Source organism: Crocuta crocuta, unplaced genomic scaffold, assembly GCF_008692635.1.
Source record: "Crocuta crocuta isolate KB4526 unplaced genomic scaffold, BGI_CrCroc_1.0 scaffold248, whole genome shotgun sequence".
Classification (NCBI taxonomy): domain Eukaryota; kingdom Metazoa; phylum Chordata; class Mammalia; order Carnivora; family Hyaenidae; genus Crocuta; species Crocuta crocuta.
In genome coordinates this window covers 4,469,035-4,486,750 of record NW_027532409.1, presented here as the reverse complement: position 1 = coordinate 4,486,750, position 17,716 = coordinate 4,469,035, and the positions used below count along the sequence as shown (strand labels likewise).

Below are 17,716 nucleotides of genomic sequence, written 5' to 3'. Positions count from 1 at the left end.
CTCTCCTAGAAATAAATAAAAACATTTAAAAAAAATTTTTTTTAAAGAATTTGGAGAAGTCGATTTGCAAGGCTATTATTGTCTGTTATAAAATCCAACGTTTGAACGGTGAAAGCTGATGCTGTGGTCTTTCTTAGCATTCTTTCTGTAACAGATTCGAATTTCTCCTGGCCAAAAAAGACGTCTAAGGTGTAATGGAGAAAAGATTATGGCTGGGAAAGGCAAAAGAGAAAAAAGCACATCAAAATCAAAAGGATACTACCCCATTCTGAGTATATAATTTTTAACAAAAAATGGTATCATGTTTTACATACTTCTGAGCTCCTAACTTCATTCACCTGAAAGTATATCCTTACCTTTCATGTTGCCATAGAGATCTTCTCATTATCTCTACCACCCCAGTCTCAGCCGCCAACATGCCCCACCTAGACCATGGCCTTAGTCTCCTGTCTGGCCACCCTGCGTCCACTCTTGTCCTTTTAAAGAAGATCTTTAAAAAATAAGGGTGCCTAGTGGTGCCTGAGTGGCTCAGTCGGTTGGGCGTCCGACTTCGGCTCAGGTCATGATCTCATGATTTGTGGGTTCGAGCCCCGCGTCGGGTTCTATGCTGATAGCCTGCAGCCTATTTCAGATTCTGTCTCCCTCTCTCTCTGCCCCTCCTCCACTCATGCTCTGTTTCTCTGTCTCAAAAATAAATAAACTAAAAAAAATATATAGGGGTGCCTGGGTGGCTCAGTTGGTTGGGCATCCGACTTCGGCTCAGGTCTGATCTCACAGTTCATGAGTTCGAGCCCCGCGTCAGACTCTGTGCTGACAGCTCAGAGCCTGGAGCCCGGTGTGGATTCTGTCTCCTCTCTCTGGCCCTCTCTTACTTGCACTCTGTGTATCTCTCTCTCAAAAATAAATAAATATTTTTTAAAAATTTTTTAAATAAAGACATCAGGGGTAGCTGGTGGCTCAGTCAGCTGAGCGTCTGACTCTTGGTTTCAGCTCGGGTCATGATCCCATGGTTTCATGGGTTTGAGCCCCATATCGGGTTCTGCACTGAGAGTGCGAATCCTGCTTGGGATTCTCTGTGTCCCTCTCTCTCTGCCCCTCCCCCATTCATGCTATCTCTGTTTCTCTCAAAATAAATAAATAATTTTTTAAAAAAATAACAAAGACAGCAATAAGACACATCTCCTGCTAAGAACGATTGGAAAAAGTAGATAAAATATAAGAAGCCTATTTTTAAAGACTTCTGAGAGCTCTGGAGTCCCAGAGCATTAGAGGGATTCAGTTGTGGAGATGGGGAGAGCCTCAGTCCCTTCTGGAGAGCTAGCCTGAGAGTCTGCCACGTCTTTCTGGCTGGGACACTGCCAATCTCACCCGGGCTGGAGGCTGCGGATCCGGGTTTGACTCCTGGTAGAAATCCAGAAAGTTTTAAATTACAGCTATGGCTCATGTTACATCTCTATTGTACAAGCACTGACCTAAACTAAGGTTATGAGGTTTGAGGAACAAGGATTGTGTGAGGCTGCAGATGTCAGGATGCATCCGTTCTGGGAGGGACCCCAGGTTCATTGTTTTATAATAGCTTTATCGAGATGTAATATACACACTATAAAATTCGCTCCTTTAAAGTGTGTAATTCAGTGGGTTTGGTGGTTTTTGTTTTTTGGGTTTTTTTGGGGGGGTGTTTTTTTTTAGTATTTAGTACACACATCACCATTAGCTAATTTCAGAACCTGTTCTTCACCTCCAAAAGAAATACCCATCACTGTGAATAACCTGAAACAGCTCTGAGCCCTTCAACAAGTTTGGATCTTTTCCATTTGGAGGTGCCTGGACTATTTTTAAAAATGAAGAAATTCTGAATAGGTTTTCAGACGCGAGTTACAAAAACATATTAAAATTTAGGTATTTAGGGAGCATCTGGGTGGCTCAGTCGGTTGGGTATCCAATTCCTAGTTTCAGCTCAGGTCATGTTCTCACGGTTCATGAGTTTGAGCCCCAAGTCAGACTCCGTGCTGACAGTGTGGAGCCTGCTTGGGATTCTGTCTCTCCCTCTCTCTCTGCCTCTTCCCTGCTTGTTCTCTCTCTCTCTCTCTCTCTCTCATGTGTGCGTGTGCATGTGCAAAATAAATAAACATTTAAAAAGTTTAGATACTTACATTTAACATTATAAATGCTATTAAACTATCACACAAAAAATAAATGTGCTTAGGCAAGTATAGGATCTTTTTTTTTAATGTTTTATTTATTTTTGAGAGAGTGCAAGTAGGGGATGGGCAGAGAGAGGAGGACAGAGGATCCAAAGTAGGTTCCATGCTGACAGCAGCAAGCCTGATGTGGGACTTGAACTCACAAACTGGGAGATCACCACCCGAGGCAAAGTCGGATGCTCAACCAACAGAGCCACCCAGGTGCCCCAGGTCTGTTTTTTAACATTACTTTGCAGTGCACCAGAGCTGATATTGGTCCAGTGATGACACAAATTTATCTTTGAGGATTAGTTTCTTGAGAGTCCACATCCAAAGGCCCTTTGAGAAAAGAGACCCAATCACATATGGTGCTTTTCCCACTGCTGTACATGCATAGCATCCTAGGCTTTGCTGAGGTTATTAGGGGATTACGAAACACTCTGTTAGGTGTTATAAATACAGACAAAAATATACCAGGAAAAACTGACTCTTATTAAAAATTAGGGGGAAAATCTAATGCTTCTATTTGGGAGAGTAACTGGTGAGTCTTGCCCACCCCTCCTTAAAGCAATGCCAATTTTTTCAATCCTACCAGCTCAGCGGCCCCTTCCCCACAAACTTCAATGTTCCTTTACCAAGAAGATACAAGGAATAAAGAAATCGGGGCATCTCTTGGCTGATGGACTATAGTAACCAGTCCCTAAGTGAGGCCAACTTCTCTCTGTGGGTCAGTGTAAGGATTTGTGGGGTCTAGGTTTTGTCCTAAGAGATATGAGTCATCAAAGTGTTTTAAACAGGAAAGTGACATAATCACACTAACTCTTTTTAAAAGGATGGCTCTGGGGGCGCCTGGGTGGCTCAGTCGGTTAAGCGTCCGACTTCAGCTCAGGTCATGATCTCACAGTTCGTGGGTTTGAGCCCCATGTCGGGCTCTGTGCTGACAGCTAGCTCAGAGTCTGGAGTCTGCTCCTGATTCTGTGTCTTCCTCTCTGACCTTCCCCAGCTCACACTGTCTCTCTCTCAGAAATAAATAAAACATTAAAAAAAAGAATAAGGGATGGCTCTGACTGCTACATGTTAAATGGACTATAAGAGAGCAAGAATGGCATCAGGGAGACTAGATAGGAAGCTATTTGCTGTAGCCCAGGTAGAGACACAGGGGTAGCTTGGATGAGCAGCAGAAATGGCAGGGCATGGCCAGCCTCTGGACACTAGCACGGCCAGGACTTGCTAATGGTGGTGTGAAGTCTAATGGGAAGAATGTTCTTAAGTACTTGGCTTAATCACTGAATGGATGAGTGAAGGAGCCCTTTGAGATGCCTACCAGACACCCACATGGAGATGCTGGATGGAGATTTAGTGCTATGAGTCTGGAGCCCAGGAGAGAAGTAGGAAGCAGAAATACAACCTGAGCCTTATACATACAGAAGACATGTAGTGTAGAGGCAAGAAAGACTAGATGAGGTCGCCTAGGAAGTGAGAGAAGAGAGGAAGACCAAGGCCGGAGCCTGGAACACTCCAACATTCAGAGGTTAAGAAGAGGAGCAGGTGTGAGCAAAGGATCCTGATTCGGAGAAATGGTTAAGTGAGGTAAGAGAGAATGTCGGAGAAGGTGTTGTCCCCAAAGGCAGGTGAAGCAAGTCTCAAGGAGGGAAGGATCTGTGTCAAATGCAACGAGAGATGGTCCAGGATGAAGGATGAGCACTGACCATGCGTAGGAATGACAGAGGTGACTTCAAGGAGAACAGTGTTGGTGCAGTGGTGAGGCTGAAACCCAACTACCATGAGTTTAGAAAGGAACATGGGAAGTCCAGGCAACGAGCTCAGTAGAGGAGATTAGCTGTGAGCCATTCATTTTCTATTTGCCTTTCCTGGTGCACCCTCCACTCCTCCACTCTGCCGTGTGCCCAGGCGCTGATCTGTGTGGACCACACCAATGAGCTCCTGACCCTCTGGCTGCCAGGGGGGTCTGGCAGAATCTGGGAGAGATGAAGATGAGTGGGGGGGGGGGTCCTGCACAGGACGCCTCTCCACAACTCCCTTCTTCCAGCTCCCCCAACTGCGTCCTCTCTTCTGCTTTGCTTGGGGTGTAACAGCTCAGCTGTCACTGATCCCAGGTTCCCACATTGCACCCCTGTTTCCTCTATTCCCTGCCCTTTCCTTTGAAAACCCTCCTTGAACTACCCTAACTTAAATGTGTCTTCCGTTTCTTGTGAGACGCTGACTTAAATAAGCTGTAAGCCAAGAATTGACCAGGTATCTGGAAACTTTAAAAAAAAATTTCTTTTGTCATGAAAAATTTCAAGACATATTAGAGAGGCTATTATAATAAACTCCTATGGACCCATTGCTTGGCTTGAAAAACTAATTTATGGCCCCTCTGATTTCCTCTAACCCCTGCCTGCCCCCCACTGCTGCCACTGGATTATTTTTTAATGTTTATTTATTTTTGAGAGTGAGTGAGAGAGGTGCAGAGAGAGAAGGGGGCAGAGGATCTGAAGCAGGCTCTGCACTGACAGTAGCTTCTGATGTGGGGCTCGAACTCACTAACTGTGAAATCATGACCTGAGCCGAAGTCAAACGCTCAACCAACTGAGCTGCCCAGGTACCTATGGATTGGATTTTTTTAAAGCAGATCCTGGACGTCCTGAACATTCTTCCATAAGTAGTTCAGTGTGGATCTCTAAAAGGTAAGCATTGTTTACATAACCACAACACAGTTATCACACCTTAGAAGTTAATACTAAAATTGACATGGTACCATCCCTACCTTCCCCTAAGAAACTTACAGTCTTACAGGAGGGCAGACAACTAAAAACAATAATGCAAAAATTTCAGTCAGAATGGCTAAGATCAAAAACACAAGAAACAAGTGTTGGCGACGATGTGGAGAAAAAGGAACTCTTGTGCACCGTCGGTGGGAATGCAAACTGGTGCAGCCCCTGTGGAAGACAGTATGAAGGCTCTTCAAAAAGCTAGAAATAGAATTACCATATGATCCAGTAACTCCACTATTGAGTATTTATCCAAAGAAAATGAAAATACTAATTCAAAAAGATATATGAAGGCACCTGGGTGGCTCAGTCAATTAAGCGTCCGACTTTGGCACAGATCATGAGCTCACATATTTTGAGATCCAGCCCCTGTGTCAGGCTCTGTGCTGACAGCTCAGAGCCTGGAGCCTGCTTCGGATTCTGTGTCTTTCTCTCTCTCTGCTCCTCCCCCACTCTTTCTCTCAAAAATAAACATTAAAAAATAAAAATAAAAAGATATATGCACCCCTCTGTTTATTGCAGCATTATTTACAGCAGCCAAATTAGGGAAGCAGCTCAAGTGTCCATTGAGAGATGAATGGATAAGGAAAATGTGGTATCTATATACAACGGACTAGTACTCAGCCATAAAAAAAGAATGAAATCTTTCCATTTGCAACAGTATGGATGGATTTAGAGGGTATAATCCTAAGTAAAATAAATCAGTCAGAGTAAGAAAAATACAATATGATTTCACTCATACATGAAACTTAAGAAACAAAACAAATGAACAAAGAAAAAAAGAGACCAAAAAATCAGACTCGTCGCTGTAGAGAACAAACTGATGGTTGCCAGAGGGGAGGTGGCTGAAGGGACGGGTGAACCAGGTGAAGGGGATTAGGGGACACTTACCTTGGTGAACACTGAGTTATGCATAGAATTGTTGAATCACTATACTGTACCCTTGAAACTAATATAACACCGTACCTTAATTATATAGAAATTTTTAAAAAATAAACAAATAAAAATAAAGTTGATGTAAAAGAAAAAATTAAAAATGTAAATATGAAAAAAAATGTAAATATGAAGTGGAAGGAAGAGAACAGAGATTCTTCATCACATGTTGGCCCAGTAGCTCTTACCAGACCACCCACTCTTACAGAACCACTTTAAATGCTGGACAAAACGTACAGAACAACTCTCTGAAGGCGCAGGGCAGCAATCCAAACCTGAAAGACACTACAGAGGAGTTCAAACTTGAAATAAGGGATCAATACTGGGTGAGTTTCCTACTTTTTTTTTTTTATAGTTTTTAATTTGAAGGACGACAACAGTCTTGCTGGTTTGAAGAACCAGAAGACAGAGTATGGGGCAACCACAGTGGCTGAAAGGAAAGGAAGAATCCTCTCAGAAAGGAAGGAGCCTCAGGACGCCTGGGTGGCTCAGTCGGTTAAGCATCTGACTCTTGATTTCAGCTCAGGTCATGATCTCATGGTTCATGAGTTTGAGCCCTGCACTGGGCTCAGCGCTGGCAATGCAGAGCCTGCATGAGATTCTCTGTCTCCCTCTCTCTTTGCCCCTTCCCTGTTCAATCTCTATTTCTTTCAAAATAAATAAACATTTTTAAAAAAGGGAATGAGCTTCAAATTCTGTGTTTAAAGTCTGCCTAACTCTCTTACTGACTCCTTTACTAGGACACATGTACAATGCTGACCCTAAACAGCCCAGCGATGGCTGAAATAACTGAACTGAGATTTCAGTTGCTTCCCAGCAGAGAAGACCAAGTTTTCCATTTAAGATCAACCAAAGTTGATTAACTGCCTGCTTTAAAATATATATATGTATATATATTGTATATATGTGTAAAATATATATATGTATATACATATATATATATTCTTCAAAGGAACATAACAAAATATAAAGCTTTTAGATCATTTGCAATGTCTAGAATACATCCTTAATTACTCAGTGTGCGAAAAACAGAAAAACATGATCTACACTCAAAAGCAAACACAATCCGAAGAGACCAACGCTTAGAGGATCCAAGTGTTGGAATTAGCAGACAAGGATTTTATTTTTTTTTTAATGTTTATTTATTTATTTTTGAGAGAGAGAGAGAGAGCACGTGCATGAGAAAGACAGAGAGCATGGGAGAGGGGTAGAGAGAAAAAGGGAGAGAGAGAATCCCAAGCAGGTTCCATGTTGCCAACACAGAGCGTGACGCAAGGCTCAATCCCTGAGATTCATGAAGACCCATGAGATCATGACCTGATCATGGCGTATGAACAAATAGGACATCTCAGCAGAAACTTTTAAAAAGAACCAAATGGAAATCCAAGAGCTGAAAACTTACAATATCTGAAATCTTAACATTCACTGGATGGATTTAACAGCAGATTGAAAATGGTAGGGAAGGGGGGGGAAAAAGATAGAGAGAGTAAGCAACCTCAGGAAAAAGTATCCAACCTGAAGAACAGAGGGAGAAAAGATTGGGGGAAAAAACAATGAACTAGGCCTCAAGAACTAATACAACAACATCAAAAGACCCAATGTGCATGTAATTGTAGGTTTAGAAAGAGAAAAGAGAGAGAATAAGGCCAAAAAAATTTTTAATAATGACCATATTCAGAAGTGTCTCATATTTCATGAAAAATACAAAATTCCAGGTTAAAGAAGTTCAACTCACCCTCGCAGGATAAACAAAGAAAACCACACCCAGCCACATCATAATACAACTGTAAAAAGCCAAAGAGTAGGAGAAAGTTTTGACAGAAGTCACAAAAAAACACCATAACAGGGGCAATGATTTGAAGGATCTATGACTCGTCAGCAACAATGGAGGCCATGAAATAGCCTCCATCTGACATCTCCATCTAACACCTTTAGGGTGTTCAAAAGAACAGCTGGATTCTATATCTAGCAAAAATATCCTTCAAGAATGACGGTGCAACAAATTAAGGAAGGAAGAAGTCACTGGTGCACAGGTAGAGCATGATGATGGCGGCACAGGGGTGGGGCCCATGGGGGTGAAGCCATCCAAGAAAGCCTCACTGAGAGGGGAAGCTCCAAGTTGGAAGCCGACAGCTGAGTAGCAGCCAGCCTTGAGACAAGGGTCCCATGACACCATTGTCTAGCACGTGCCTGGCAGTTGCACCATGAATTTGTATGGGATGAGCAAAGGGAATAATATATGGATGAAACATGTGAAAGGCATCAGACTTTGTCTTGACACTTCTAGAGTCAACCAGAGTCCTGGGGCCAACGTGGAGAATATGCAGGCAAGCAGGAAAGAGTTCTCAGTTAGCATTCTGTTAGAAGAGTGTGATGGCTGAAAATTCCCTAGGGTGCAGAGCGAACTGGTTACAGAAGCAAGAGACTCTAGTAAAAGCTAGGGGAGGCAGCGCTGGCGTAACACGTGACGTAAGACCATGACAACGTCCAACAGCAGTAGGCTATGTCTCCCCACAGAGCTTATGTATTGTCAGTTAGGAAACCTTCATGAGGGGACTTCTACACCTATTGGTGGCCAGGATTGGGTCACATGCCTTTTCTAAACTAATCACTGGCAAAGGAACCATATTGACCGCCTTAGACAAGCTGGAATTTACTAGAATCACATGGAGGAGGAGTGGACATGATAAAAACCCAGGTTTAGGCAACCAATCGGTGTTCCTACGTAACGTTTCTTCATCTTACCCACATGAGTATGAGAGATGAAAAGTCAAGGTCTTAAGTTTATCAGTCTCTATTCATTCATTCATTCATTCATGCAGCAAATATTTATTGAGTGCCTACTATGGGTCCAATAGTGTGTTGGAAGGAAGATATACAGTTGTTAATAAATTAAGGAAGACTGTCTTTACACACAATATATGTATTTTAGCATGTGATTTTAACAGTATAGAACCAAATTTTTTTAGAAGGGAAAAAAGTGATTAAGAAAATTTTTAAAAAGGTGGTCCATGTGGACAGGAAGTAGTTCTGAGATAGGCCACAAATGAGCTGTGGGTTCCGGCTCCTGGCCCACGTTTCAGAGGCAAAGCCCCCAACCTCTCCTTACAGGAAACAAACTGATGTGAACAAGGTCAACTCGTTAGAAGGAAATGTACCACCAATTTGGCAAAACTTATTAATGCAAATATCCCACCGGCCAGTGTGTGTGCTTCCAAGAAGAATTCCCACAGACATATGAACGGATACATTTACACAATGATGTCATTTGCGGGAAAGTTTGCCCCGGCAAGGACAGAGCTAATCCAGATGTCCATCAAGAGGAGGCAGGTCAAACAAACTGTGAATTTGTAATGGATACTCTGCTGTCATTAAAACAGATGAACCAGATCTGCCTGTGCTATTGTGAAACCATCTCCTCTATTCGGTGCAGAAAGACGGAGAGAATTTGGGTTATGATGTGTTATTCTGCAGTCACCAGACACGTCTGCCAGAATGAGAAACACACTGCCCCTGGGGCAGAAAGCTGGAAGACTGGGGACAGGTAGAAGGAAGAGTTGTTGTCACCCTTTTATATCATTTGTTCTGTTTTTTATCATGTATCAATATTGCCTGTACGGGTATCTTGCAATCAGGGAAGCTAGGGCTTCAGCCCCATCCTGGAAGATGCTAAGGGATGGAATTAAGCCCAGATAAAGGACCAATGACAGACACAATGCCCCTCCTGTAGGTCAAGGTCTATGCAGGCCTGGGGTGGACATGAGAGAGAGGTCAAGTGGTCCCACTGAGAGAGAAGAAAAATGCCAGGGCTAGGCCACCCATGGGTGTTCACAGGTAGGTGTACACACCCTGTCCTTGGAAGAAGGAGCTTTTGGGTGGCAGGCTGTGAGGAGACCAATCCCAGGACGAGGGAGGGAAGACTAAGTAATACAGGTTCAGGAGGCCCTGGGGGTCCGATGAAGAGGGCAGTGCCTATAAAAATGTCTTGAAACCATGTTTTCAGCACAGAGCTTTTGCAGGGCTTCCACCCTGGAGCTCTGACACATGAACTTCCAATCTCCCTGCTAGGACCTTGAGTTGCAGCCAAAGGAGAAGCGAAAGCCACAATTAGGCGTTTTTCTCTGCTGCTGGTTTCATATCTCTGGCAAGATGAGATGTCTCAGGAGGTCAGCTCAAGGGACGGTCCCCAGTGCAGATGACCTCACTGCCTAGGGTACCAGACACTCAGGCCATTCCCAAATGTTCTCCTATTTAATCCCCACAAAACTCCTACCAGGTTGGTAGCATCAGGCCCATTTGGGGGATGGGATGCAGGCTTATGGAGGAAGTCGTGCGGGACCTTGACTCAGATCTCAGCGTTGCCAAGACTTTAACTGCTATCCGCACTCCGTACAGGCGATGGGACACTGTTATGAGTTGGATTGCGCCCCCTGCCAAACTCATGTGCTGAAATCCTAGCCCCCAGGGCCGCCAAATGTGATGTTGTTTGGAAACAGGGCCATTGCAGAGGGAATAGGTTAAGATGGGTCAGCAGGGTGGGCATCTCATCCAGTATGACTGAGGTCCTTATGAAAGAGAAATTTGGAGACAGACGCGCACAGGGAGAATGCCATGCAGCGCTGAGGGCCGAATTCGGGGTGACATGTTACAAGCCACAGAATGCCAAAGATTGGCAGAGAGCCACAGGGAGCGAGGGGAGGGGACTGGAGCGGAGCCTCTTTCGCAGCCCTGGGAAGGACCCCGCGCCACGATACCCCAACCTCAGACATCGCGGCCCTGGAACTGTGGGAAAATAAACTGCTGTTTAATCCTCTCGGCTGTTCACGCAGTCACGGGAGCCCTAGCCAACTACTACGGGCAGTACCATCTGTCTCCCAGATCATTCCCGAGTCCAACCGCGTGGGCACCCTTCACCGAGATCTTCTCCATCCTCCCGCTGCTGCTGGGCCTCTGGGCAGAACCCAAACCCCACCTGGCCAGGCTCCTGGTTAAACTGTTTCCGAGAGGTTGTAAACAAAGCCCCCCCCACCCCCCACTATCCCTTCTCCATCCCGTCTGACAAGAGAGAGGAGAAGACTATTGACTGTGCCTCTAAACAAAGCCAAGACAATAAGGCCCCGGAGAGAACCAATCCTGGAATGTCGGTTAGGTAACAAGCAGACGAAGAAGAGGCAAGACTCCCTCCCTGATGTCCCAGCTCTGGTCACAGGCCTCGGGTTGAGGACATGAGATCGGGGGCCACAAACAGAGGACAGTTCTCCCAACGGTTGATTCTTGCCTGGAGCAGCTGCTTGGAACTGAGCCTCTCACTAACAGGGCCCGTGGGGGCCTCTGTTTACCCACCCAGAGCTGACAGATATCAGGCTGGGTCGGTGCTGATGAGGCTCAGGGAGGGTCACCTCACTGCCACCGAGATAAACACAGAGGAAGTCCAATTACCCCAGGCAGCGTCTCCCTCCTTCCTGACAGGTCAGAGCAGGGAAGAGGGAGGGGTGCAGGAAAGAGAAAACCACCCCCACACGCACACGCATGCAAGCGTACCCATGCACGCACACACGCACACACATGCTCGTGTACAAACACACATGTACGGACATGCATGCAAATGCACACGCACATACACACTTGCTCGCTCCAAGCCACGAGAGCCTCCGGAAGTCTGCACGGGGAAGAGGGAAAACATCAAGTAGTAGAATATGAGATACAGGTTTACCTGGACGGACCAAGTCTTGAACCAACGGGTGACGGAAAGCTTTGAATCAGGACTGAGATGTCACGAAAGGAGCCCCCATGCGGGGCAAAAGGGGAAATTAACACAACAAAGGGCTTGTCAACTACAGGAAAATGAAAACTCTTCCATGTTCATACCTGAACACAGCCCTTCCAGAGGAGCTTCTGCCCATGTTTGTGCCTCATCCTCCCTCACCCTCTCTTCCATCTCCACCCCCGCACCCTTTGCTTTCCCACAATTCCTTGTGCTTTCTGGAATGCACAGGGCTGCCTCAGGCTTCCGTACTCTGGCTGGTGTCGTTCCCTCTGTCCAGGATACCCTTCCCTTCTCTGGCTGTCTGCCAAGCTCCTGCAAGCACGACTTCCAAACCCAAACCAAGCACGTCTCCTGTCTTGATTGCTCCCTCTCTGGGCTCCCACGGACCCTAGGATAGAAGCTGCCAAAGCACTTCGGTGTCCCCTGACACTTTACCACAGTGGGATTCTATGTCGATGTGACTGGAAGGAGATAGGAGCCAGGAAGATGCAAAAGAGGGTTGAGAGCCAAGCTGCTCACTGTACATCTTGTTTTATTGACTGACTGTTGAGCCGTGTGAATGTATTTCTTATTTGAAGAAAATTAAAAATACGATATAGCACAATAAAAGGATTGATCATGCGGCTGTGCTCTACAATAAAAAGAAGTGAATTATTGACACATAAAATAACACAGATTAATCTCAAAAACAGAACGCTGCATGGAAGAAGCCAGTGAGCGCAGTCAGTATGCCTACAGTACGATTCCACTCACACGAACCTCTAGAACAGACAAAATGAACCGACGGTAACAGAAAAGCAGGTCAGTGGTTTTCTGGGAAAAGAGATAAGAAACACGAGGGAAATTCTTGGGGCGATGCAAATGTTTTTATCTTGATTATGATGTGATCACACAGGTATTTACCTGTGTCAAAACTCATTGAACTGTACACTTAAAATGTCTGCGTTTTACTGCATATAAATTATATCTTAATAAAGTTGATTTAAAAACCACGCAGGCAAAGGGCACCTGGGTGGCTCAGCTGGTTAAGCATCTGACTCTTGATTTCAGCTTAGGTCATGATCTCACGGTTCATAGGTTCAAGTCCCATTACTGGCTGTGCACTGACACCATGGAGCCTGCTTGGGTTTCCCTCTCTCGCTCTCTCTCTCTCCTACTCTCCCATGCTTGTGTTCTCTCTCTTTCTCCAAATAAATAAATATACTTTAAATTTTAAAAAAACAACAAGAAGAGAAAATCTACAACTGTCTGGAGCCAAGAGTTGCAGAATCCACTGGTTGGATGTGTGGCCTGACTTGAGATGGTCTTGCATCACCAGGTTCCCGTGCAGCCACAGTGCAGGCCTACCTGGCTAAGGCAGTGGAAGGTGAGCCCGAGCCAAGCTGTGATGCCTTCGTGGCCACACGCAGTGTTTACATTTCAGTCTGTAGATAATGGAGAATGAACGGAGGTGTTCATCACGAGAGGTGTGGCAGGAGCCTCCTCTGGCAACACTGGGCAGGTGAGCTTCGAAGAGGAAGAAGGTGGAGGTTGCGGCCCCACTTCCGCTTCCCTCGGGCCAGAAATAAACCTCAAACAATTGTACAAGCGACTTTCTCCCCATCTCAAGTTGCTAAAACTTGGGCTGCCCCAAAGCCTTGAACCTTTCCCGCCTTCTCTTCCAGCTGGCTCAGTTCCTCATCTGGACCCTAGCTTTATAAGCACCTCAGTTCTGCTGTCAGAGAGTCTGACCCACCTCTGCCCAGGACGCCGCTGAAGACAGGATGATAGCCAGACCATACTGGGTGGCAGTGGCCCNCAGGTGAGCTTCGAAGAGGAAGAAGGTGGAGGTTGCGGCCCCACTTCCGCCTCCCTCGGGCCAGAAATAAACCTCAAACAATTGTACAAGCGACTTTCTCCCCATCTCAAGTTGCTAAAACTTGGGCTGCCCCAAAGCCTTGAACCTTTCCCGCCTTCTCTTCCAGCTGGCTCAGTTCCTCATCTGGCCCCTAGCTTTATAAGCACCTCAGTTCTGCTGTCAGAGAGTCTGACCCACCTCTGCCCAGGACGCCGCTGAAGACAGGATGATGGCCAGACCATACTGGGTGGCAGTGGCCCCATACTGCTGCTGGCAGAGGTCTCTGGGTTTGAAGAAGGGGCATCTCATCCCGGGTTCGTGGCCAGAATCACCAGAAAAGGCCTGGAGTATGGTAAGGGGGGTGGCCATTCCTCTGGTGCCATTGTTGCCCACCAGCATGGCATAGCAACCAGAACAAGGGATGTCAGGCTGCCTGGCTTAGAGAACCTGAATATGTCACTCTATGGGCTTCAGTTTCCTCATCATGAATATCAGAGGCTAAGGATGCAGCTGGACCAGCATTTTCCCCAGGGGGTCCCCTGGAATTGCTAGGACACATGTTAAAANTACTGCTGCTGGCAGAGGTCTCTGGGTTTGAAGAAGGGGCATCTCATCCCGGGTTCGTGGCCAGAATCACCAGAAAAGGCCTGGAGTATGGTAAGGGGGGTGGCCATTCCTCTGGTGCCATTGTTGCCCACCAGCATGGCGTAGCAACCAGAACAAGGGATGTCAGGCTGGGGCTGTGCTCCTGCCTGGCTTAGAGAACCTGGATATGTCACTCTATGGGCTTCAGTTTCCTCATCATGAATATCAGAGGCTAAGGATGCAGCTGGACCAGCATTTTCCCCAGGGGGTGAGTGGACCGCCCTGGAATTGCTAGGACACATGTTAAAATACAGATTCCAAAGATCCATCTACCACTGACTGAAGCTAGGCCTGGGAATCTGCATTGTTAACAAAGGGTCTCGGCAATAGTGGAAAACGCTAAGGTTTGTCTACACTGCAGTAACGGATTCCTCAAACGCTCCCATGGCATTGTATCATTGCTTCCACGACCTTGTTGAATGAATAAATAACAACTGCCACTTACCTGGCACTTGGAATTCAGGATCTAGTTTAATTCTTAGGCTTAGGTTGGTATCATTATTATGACCATTATACGGATGGGGGGAAGTGAGACTCAAGGAATTTAAGGGACTGCTTGGGAGCACACCAATAGTAAGTGGCAAGTCCTCCATTCAGTCCCAGGCCGTGTGATTTCAAAGCCTAGCCACTGACTGCTAAGCTTGGGCGCCTCCCAGGGAATAAGCTGACTCCCCCTATTTCCCCTCAGCCCGCCGCTATGGAATAGCCACCCTGAAAAAGGAGCTGTCTACGATCCACTTGCCTGATTTCTCAGGAAGCACCAAAGGCAGTTGGATTACAAGTGTGAGCTATAAATTTTACAGGTGAGGTCCTCATTCTCCACTGCAAGGGGCAGTGGAGGAAGAAGAATGGGGGCCTAGGTTCATGGGTGGGGGGAAATAAACAAGGAATCATCACTTGGGTTAAAGGCAAAAGGAATATGGCCAGCTCTTGTGGGGTTTCTGGAAGGTTCTATGTTTCTTATATCATCAGGATGGGAGGGAGAGCCTTAGAAACCACTAATGAGTCCCGAGGTCAGTCTACAGAAACTAGCCCTAGACTTTTGCTCTGCCAGAGACTGCCAACTACTCTCCTGATTGCCCAGATGAGGAATCTGCTGGAGATATGCTATCCACCCCTCCAGAGCTTTTGAGGGGTCCATAATGAAGGACTTCAGATTTTTCTGGAACCTATTCACATTTTATTTGCATACTACTTCTTGAGGATAGCATCCACACATAACCCTAGTGAAAAATAAAGCAGGTGGCCTCCTGGTCCTTGGTGAACAAACTTGGGCTCCTCATCTCCCCTACCATAAGCCTTAACTGACCTTAATCTCTCTGTAGCTTTTACACATTCCATCTTAGAGTCTTCACACCTTACTCTTTCTTTATCCATTCCTTGGTTGCATGGGTTTTTCTTCCCCAGTCCCCTAAGTGTCTAAAATAGGGTCTTGGGGATCATTTATTCACCCCTGATAGAAAAGGCTGCCTCCAAAATCTCTCAAGACAATTTCCTGAAGGCAAGGAGAAAAAAAGGAGCTACTTGAAATCTGTACATGTGCAAACACACACACACACACACACACACACACACACACATACACAAACCAGGCCATGCCACTTAAAGACCAATAGGCCTTCCCACAGCCCTACAGATCCCCTGCATCTGGTGTTCACAGTGGACCACTGTAGTTTGTTAAGACACCAGATCTGCCAACTGGGAGCTCTTCAAGGGTAGGGACTGAGCTGTGAACTCTGTGTCCTCTGTGCCTAGAGCCAGGTCTCACAGAACAGGGTCTCAATGGACATTTGTTGAGTGAACTAGTGAGTGTGGATCTGACAAGAGCCACAAACTCAAATGGCCACAGGGAGGGGGTAATGTTGACAAGTGTACCAAGTAGGGTGACTACATACATCACAGACCAGCCAAGAAAGCAGAATCCACACGAGGAACTTAAACGGAGGGAATCTAATCTAGGGAATTTTCTTCCAAGGTGTTAGAAAAGCCAAGTAGGGAATAGTGAAGCATCCCAGAAATTCATAAAACAGCAGGTCACTAACAACCCTAGAGCTGAGAGCCTTGTTCGGAAGACTAATATGCACCCAGCTTTTCTGGGTTTGATAGTCTGCCTTCCTTCTCCAGACTGGAGATCCATCGCTTTGAGCTCAGGAACTCAGATCTGAGGCTACTCCCAAGGCAGGGGGTCACAGCTTCCTTGTCTAATACCTACGTGTCTGCCGGCGGAAAATGGAAGGTGAAAAAGGCTTTCATGTGAGTGGTATTTGGGTTACAATGTCTATCAGCTTTGGGCAAGGGCAGGTCCTCCCAGTCTGGGCTTCCATTTCTGGGTTCTTAAACAACCATTCCATGAAGGATCCAGATCTGACTGTCCCTAAGCCTCTATTTTATTATCTGTAAAAGGGGGTTAATGTTAACACACCTCATAGATGCAGTTGGGGATTAAATAAAATAGCAGAGGTAAATGCATTTAATGATGTGCCTGCTTGGCACACAGATGTCCAATAAATCGCTGGCTATTTTAGCTGATGACAAAGTAGAGGCTCAGTTAGGATACACAGCTAATTAGTAGGGAACTGGGGACTGTGTTCTTTTGGCTCCTCTTCCTGGAGGTGACCCATCACACACCATTTGCTTCTCATTTCTCCCAACCAGCACCCTGGAGGGCACTTTTACTGTGAGTGTGGATGGCATTTCCATCTCGGTTTCTCTGAACTTGGGTAAGGACCAGTCTGGGCGGCCCACCGTGTCTGTGGCCCACTGCAGCAACTCCATTGGCCATGTCAGCATCGACATTTCTGGACACCTAAGGTAAGAGACTCCATGTGCTCGCTGCAGATTCCCAGAAATGCCTGATATCCAGCCCATCCAGGGATGCTCCAAGCGGGGCTTAAGAGAAAAATTTCAGGCTCATCAAGGTTGGGGGTCAGTGAGCCAGGGCCACCCTCCGATCCAGTCTGCCTCACGTTTTTGTAAATAAAGTCGGCGCACAGCCGCACTCACTTACTCACGTGTCGCCTACAACTGCTTGAGCGCTACAACGGAGCTGAGTAGTTGCAACAGAGACCACTTGGCCTGCAAGGTCAAAAACGTTCACCATCTGGCCCTTTAAGAAGGAGTCTGCTGACAGCGGGGCGAGTAGGTCTTTAATGGCAACCCAGCTTTCCCAAGTGGCTTGCCCGGAGGAGATGCTCCGTGAATATCGAATGAATAATGCCAGTCCCCGATGACTGCCCTCTGACTCTGTTTTGGTGGGTGCTGTATCACTCAGGTCCTGACAGGACACAGGGGCAACTCAAAGGCCTGGCTGACAAGAATCTGATGAAGAGAATCTTAACTGGAGTGTGGGCAGGTGAAGGGTGTTCAACAAGGGACTCCTGGAGACTGATGACAGTGGGGAGAGATTACCACCCCTAGGGGTGAAGCTGAAAGGGGAGGAAGGGTGTGAAGCAGAGCCTAGAAAGAGCTGGAGCCTTGGAGAAGGGGCCATGGGGCAGGTGTGTAGTGGCCCAGCAGGGGCACACCTGGGTGTAAATACCCCAACTCCTGTCTCATTCCTGCCCGTGCCCCCCCATCA

The 17,716-nt window shown here is 46.4% G+C and overlaps 1 protein-coding gene across 1 annotated transcript in view; it reads left to right on the top strand.

The window, feature by feature from the left end:
* Positions 1 to 13,720: 13,720 nt before the first annotated feature.
* Positions 13,721 to 17,716, top strand: part of LOC144243740 (lipopolysaccharide-binding protein-like) — a 38,946-nt gene continuing 34,950 nt past the window's right edge. The window contains 5 exon segments of the mRNA XM_077778884.1: positions 13,721 to 13,753; positions 13,756 to 13,846; positions 14,828 to 14,942; positions 16,264 to 16,392; positions 16,795 to 16,950. Coding sequence (XP_077635010.1) covers positions 13,721 to 13,753; positions 13,756 to 13,846; positions 14,828 to 14,942; positions 16,264 to 16,392; positions 16,795 to 16,950 — 524 coding nt within the window.